Raw genomic sequence first — 6,951 nt, forward strand, 5'->3', positions numbered from 1 at the left:
ATCATCATGTAATGATCTTTTTTTTTTTTCAGAATTTGTTTGGTTCTTATTTTCTTTTGTATTCCCTCAGCCACAGAAATATTGGGGAAGCTCCTTAATGAAAATGACTTATGCATTCCTTGTCATTTATGTGCATCTTGGAAATCAACTGTCAAAATTTGTTTTTTAATTTCATGCAGGAATAAAGAAAATAACAACACCAGAATCCCTCGCCAAGTAATTGACATTAACTTTGAAAATCTAATCCATGAAACCGAAGTTGAGGATCAAGAAATAAACTTATCCCCCAAAATGGAAAGAATGTTAAAATCTGATGAAAAACCAACCTTGACCAGTAGCGATCTCACTGTCGTGATTAATCTTGGATCCAAGGAAGAACCCAAGAAGGTGAAAATCGGGGCACTACTAAAGGGTGGAGAAAAGGAAAAAATGATTGAATTACTAAGAGAATACCGGGACGTGTTTGCCTGGTCGTACCAAGACATGCCAGGTTAAGACACAGATTTAGTAACCCACAAGATCCAACTTCACCTGGATTCAAAGCCAGTAAAGCAGAAATTGAGGAGAATGCGGTCGGAGATGTTACTCAAGATAAAGGAGGAGGTACAGAAATAGCTTGAGGTAGGATTCTTGGAGGTAGCCCAGTACACTGAATGGATGGCCAACATTGTCCCAATAATCAAGAAGAACGGTAAAGTACGAGTTTGTGTCGACTACTGGGATCTAAATAAAGCAAACCCTAAGGACAACTTCCCTCTCCCGCACATTGATGTGCTGGTGGACAATACCGCAGGGCATGCTTTATTTTTATTCATGGATAGATTCTCGGGATACAACCAGATTAGGATGGCGCCTGAGGACAAGGAAAAAATGACTTTCATCACATTATAGGGGACTTTCTGCTATAAAGTCATGCCATTCAGACTAAAAAACGCCGGAGCCACTTACCAGAGGGCTATGGTAACCCTTTTTCATGACTTAATGCATAAGGAGGTTGAGGTTTATGTCGACGACATGATCATTAAGTCTCGAAATGAGAAAAACCATGCGTTAAACTTGGAAAAATTATTCGAGAGGCTCCGGAAGTGCCAATTGAAGTTAAACCCCGAAAAATGTACCTTCGGTGCTACGTCTGGGAAGCTATTGGGGTTTATAGTGAGTGAGAAAGGGATTGAGGTAGATCTTGACAAGGTCAAAACCATTCGAGAGATGCCCAGCCCAAAGTCCGAAAAGGAGGTGCAAAGCTTCTTGGGTAGGCTCAACTACATTGCTCGGTTCATATCTCAATTAACCGCCACCTGCAAACCCATCTTCAAGCTGCTGAGAAAGAACAACCCAGAAAAGTGGAACGAATAGTGTCAAGTGGCCTTTGAAAAAATAAAGGAGTACCTTTTGAATACCCCAGTACTAGTGCCACCAGTGCCCGGAAGGCCTTTAATCTTGTACCTGGCGATTTTAGAAAACTCCATGGGTTGCGTATTGGGCCAGCATGATGAGACCGGGAGAAAAGAAAGGGCCATTTATTACCTTAGTAAGAAGTTCACAGATTATGAGTCTAAGTACTCTGATATGGAAAAAACATGTTGCACTTTGGTATGGACAGTTAGTAAGCTGAGGCAATACACCTTGTATTACTCCACTTGGCTGATCTCCAAAATGGACCCAATCAAGTATGTGTTTGAAAAGCCCGCAGTAACTAGACGAGTAGCACGATGGCAGATGTTGTTGACAGAATATGATATTTCTTATGTCACCAGGAAAGCTATCAAGGGTAGTGTTATTGCGGAATACCTAGCTGAAATAGCCGTGGAGAATTACCAACCTATGGAGTTCGAATTCTCAGACCAAGATATAGACTCCCTAACCCAAGGGGAAGAAGACCTCAAAGAATGGAGGATTTTGTTTGATGGGGCAGTCAATGTTTGGGGACATGGGATAGGCACGGTGCTCATATCACCCGATGGGAAACATTATTCGGTGGTAGCTAAGCTCATCTTCCTTTGTACTAACAACATAGCCGAATACAAGGCATGTATATTGGGTTTGCAGACCACTTTAGATTGGGGTGTCAAGCTACTAACAGTAAGAGGAGACTCGGCCTTGGTCATCCACCAACTAACCAGAGAATGGGAAACTCGCAATTCCAAGCTGGTACCGTATCGAGAGTACATTCAAAAGATGATAGAAGGGTTTGACAGTATTAGTTTCTCTCACATGCCAAGAGAAAACAATGTAATGTCTGATGCACTAGCCACACTGGCAGCTTTATTCAAGGTCGAAGAAGGGGTGAAGATTGAAACTATTAAGATCAGAGTACAACTCGAACCTACCCACTGCACTGTGATAGAGGAGGCCGACGAAAAACCATGGTTTTATGATATCAAAACCTACATCCAGAAAAATGAGTACCCTGGAGGGGCAGCCAGTAATGATCGAAGGACTATCAGAAGGTTGGCTAGGGGATTCTTCTTAGATGGTGAAGTTTTGTACAAAAGAAATCATGACATGACCCTCCTACGGTGTGTAGAGGCATAGGAGGCCCGACAAGTCATGCTTGAGGTTCACGAGGGAGTCTGTGGTACCCATGCTGGAGGCCACTCATTAGCACGAAAAATACTTAGGATTGGGTATTATTGGATGACCATGGAGAGAGATTGCATTGACTACGCCCGAAAGTGCCATAAGTGCCAAGTTTATGGTGATCGGATCCAAGTCCCACCGGCCCCACTTCATGTTCTCTCCGTACCTTGGCCCTTTTCAGCCTGGGGCATGGATGTGATCGGGCCGATAAGCCCAAAGGCCAGTAACGGACACCATTTCATCTTTGTGGCAATTGATTATTTCACTAAATAGGTAGAAGCCGCCTCGTACTCCAGTATCACATAGAATGTGGTAAGTCGTTTTGTCAAAATAGAGTTGATCTACCATTGCGGAATCCCTAAAAGAATAATCACGGATAATGTCAAGAACCTGAACAACGCAGTAATGACCAAGCTACGCAATCAATTCAAGGTCAAGCATCACAATTTAGCGTTGTATAGACCATAGATGAATAGGGCGGTGGAAGCAGCCAACAAAAACATTAAGAATATTTTGGAAAAGATGAAAGAAACTTACAAAGATTGGCATGACAAGCTTCCCTTCGCCCTGATGGCTTACAAGACTACGGCCAGAACCTCCACGGGCGCTACTCCCTTCTCTTTGGTGTACGGGATGGAGGCAATGGTCCCTGTAGAAGTTGAGATCCTATCTCTAAGAGTTCTAAAAGAAGTAGAGTTGGCTGAGGCAGAGTGGGTACAATCCGGGTATGACTAGTTAAACTTGATTAAGGATAAAAGGATGGCCGCCTTGGCCCATGGACAATTGTACCAAAGAAGGATGATGAGAGCGTTTAACTGAAAAGTGCGGCCCCAACAGTTTTAGGAGGGGGAGGTAGTACTGAAAAAGATTTTACCGATTCATACGGACCCTCATGGCAAGTGGACACCAAACTATGAAGGGCCTTACGTGGTAAAGAAGGCATTCTCAGGAGGTGCCCTACTGTTAGCAAATGTGGACGGAACCGACCTATTGCACCTTGTTAACTCTGATGCTGTAAAGAAATATTATGTCTGATGGTTGTATACATCTCCAAAAGAAATTAATGAAAGGATCACAATGTTATTTCATGTGTTCCCTCTTTACTCATTATTTCGATTAAATGACGGATGACCATTTTTGGACCATCAGTTCCCTTAAAGAACCCAATGTTTTTAATCACTTGATGAACCTTTTTGAGCTTTAAAATTGAAACCATGTTCTTCGAAAAAGTCATTTCCCAAAATTTAAACCGGGTTGGGATTTTCAAAGGTCAGGCAAATCATGCGAGACAATAATGCAGTGCCAAAATGACGGTAGGCCATTTTTATGCTACCCAAAAGTTAGAGAAAGAAAACACCCCTTGATACCCCCTATTGTGCCTAAAAATGTTTAATCTTTCATTTAAACCCGCCAAAGGATCACACCCCACACTGGGGCAGTTTTGGAAAGACCGATCTCAAATGAAGCCTAAATAAATAAATGGAGGCACGATTCCCGTAAAAAAAAAAGGAAAATGATGCAAAATGAAAGCACGGGAAAGGCAGGAGATACGCGTCATTTGTGATCTTTGGCCAATTCACCGTTTGGTAAAATTCATAAGTTTGAGCCTCATGCACCCTTTCTTCTTTAACCAATACCCACAACCTACATTACAACCCAAATGAAAAGACCTGACCAGATTGGCATATGTTGTTGCCTCAAATTATTTGTCAGACTCAATATTGAGTCTGAACTACGTAATGACCTAATCCTGAAAATGTACGTAGGCAGCTTGTTCAAAAGGATGAGTTCGGTCAAACTCTTGCAAAAATGTCTCACCCCAAACTGGGGCAGGATTTGTTGCCATGGGATGGGTTTTTGAGCTTTGGTTTCCTTATTCTTCTGAAAACCTAAATTCCCGAGCCTACGTTTCGTCTCGAGTCTTAAAGACCATCTAAAGATCGAAACATGAAGCAAAGAACCAAAATAAGCATTGAGCAAACAACGGACTTAAGGGCACTATTCAACCTTACAGTAACAAAATGGTCCGTCTCCTTCTAGTCAAAACTGGGGCAGTTGTCGCAAGAACAAGAGATTTTAGTTTTCACAAATTCATGTCGATACCTTTTAGAACAAGGGATTCTGTTGTAAAACTTATCTTTTTCCTAAATAAATTTTGAATATAACAGAACAACTATTTCGCACAGATTGACGTCTTGATTTAGCACATTAATGACATAAATGCATGATTATTCTCATTATTAGGAATCCCCCGTTTATTGAGGTCAAAAACCGGCAACCCAATACACCAGGAGGGTGTTTAGGCACCAACGAGGAGCCTGAAGCATGTCAAACATCGGTAATGAAGGAATGCTGGGTCGGATTCGGAGTACTCCTTCGAGTTTTGGGAATCACTGGAAGCGTTAGTGATTAACTACCAGGATAGATCTTGAATAATCTCTGAGTTTTGAAGATCTTGGAAAGTACTGACAGCCAGAAACTGGGGCAGATTTTGAGTATATTTTGGAATCTGAAGTGCCGACAGCCAGACACTGGGGCAGAAATTGAGCATCTTTCGGATTTTGAGGAAAGTACTGACAGCCAGACATTATAACAAATGTTGAGTATCTTCTGAAAAATACCGACAGTCAGACACTGGGGCAGATTTTGAGTTCCTATAAAAATTTGAAAATGGTCAGAGCCGTGACAAGAAAACACTGGGGTAGATTTCGAGACCCTTTTGGGATCTGAAACGCAGTAAAGACTAATAGCCAATGAACGAAATTGGGGCAGTTGTTGAGTTCCATTAAGGCAAAGTTGGGTACTATCGTACCAAACTAGAACTTAAAAGTCTGGCCAAGATCCGGGATCGAGAGGAAAGGCCATGCATCCTCATACATTTCATGCATGCACTTCACGCATCCTTATGCATTTTATGCAAGACATTCCCATTATAGGTAGCAGCATACAGACATATCATGTAACGGGCATCATGTATATATAACAACATGCCCCTGCATTCAAGCATCACAATTTAGTAACGTGCATACATATAGCAGTAGAGCACCATTCATTCGTACTTGCCTGGTTGAATAAATTTTTGATTAATCCTTTCACATCCATAGTCAACCATCATAGGGGTTTTGGTCATTGTACCCCCATGGCCCAAATTTTTACATCCATAACAAGCCATTCGGAGGATATTATAACTCGGTTTGGTGTACTAGCAATACTATTGTCCTCAGTAAAAAAAAAAAAAGGAAGGAAAGAGAAAACACCCAAATTTTATTAATTGCCCTCACTTATGGCGGAGGAATACTGTGGTTACAGTAACGGTCCTGGGAGATTACAACCAAAACTCTCCCAAAACCAAATTCAAAAAAAAAAAAAGAAAAAAAAAGGGTGAGGGTGGGTGTACATTTACAGGTCACGTATGGCAACATAAACACATAATATCATGGTTTTTCATGCTTCTCTACTTCCCTTTTCAGGCTGAGGAATGAGAAGTTTGGCCTTTTCCATGCATTATGGTTTTGAGTCATTTATGCTCTCGCTAGATATCCTCCCGACTTTCCTCCAACTCGGCTATTTTAGGCCCAAGGTCGTTGGAGTAAACAACCACCATTTTTCTCAAGTCATCGACCTCCCATTTTAACATATTATTTTCTTGCCTTAACTCCCTCTTTTTCTACTGTTCCTCTTGGTATTTCATCCATAAGATGTAGGTTTCATTCCCGAGGAGGGTCACAGTTTTGTTCTGTCTCTACATACGACGAGTTAGGTGAGATGTCGAGGACATTGCCTGGGCACTGTGATAGAGTGCCTGGTTGACTATACCAGGATCAAACATTGAGGCTAGTACTATCTCATTCCTCAACATTTCTTTTTGGAACTGAGGAGAGAACAGGATGGCACCTCTAGTGCCACATTCAAATTAGGAACCCGCTTGGAAGATGAAGCCCTAGCCAAGAGAAATGGTTAAGAGTGTTGAGAGATTTGAGATAGTTAAGGTGCGGTTTCTCGTAATAGAGGATGGCCAAAGATAGGTTACAGTCACGCGTGAAGTTTGCCTGTGGTGTTTAAGTGTGAGAGGAAGTCTGCTTAAATAGAATAAAAAGGATTGCCATGCTGTATATGTCTTAAAATGTGTGTCTGACAGGAGGACGAGAGAGGCGACGTGCATCAAGAAGCCCCCAAGGATTGTGAGCAAGGTAAGCTGTGGGAGTTGTGAAGTCCCCTCAGTGGAGGATTATGTTCACAAGGTGGCAGAAAAAATCCCGATACAGATTTTGAGAGACATGGTTCATAATATCTGAACCCAAGGAAAAAGAAAAAGAAAAAGAAAAAGAAAAAGGAGGGGCGCATTTATTCCTGGGGCCTGTTTTTAAAAGA

The 6,951-nt window shown here is 41.8% G+C and overlaps 1 protein-coding gene across 1 annotated transcript; it reads left to right on the forward strand.

The window, feature by feature from the left end:
- Positions 1-1,656: 1,656 nt before the first annotated feature.
- Positions 1,657-2,535, forward strand: LOC131156025 (uncharacterized). The gene has a single exon (XM_058109478.1). It carries the CDS (start codon positions 1,657-1,659, stop codon positions 2,533-2,535), a length of 879 nt encoding a protein of 292 aa, XP_057965461.1.
- The last annotated feature ends 4,416 nt before the right edge of the window (positions 2,536-6,951 follow it).

The sequence above is a fragment of the Malania oleifera genome, chromosome 5 (genome assembly GCF_029873635.1).
Source record: "Malania oleifera isolate guangnan ecotype guangnan chromosome 5, ASM2987363v1, whole genome shotgun sequence".
Lineage (NCBI taxonomy): Eukaryota > Viridiplantae > Streptophyta > Magnoliopsida > Santalales > Ximeniaceae > Malania > Malania oleifera.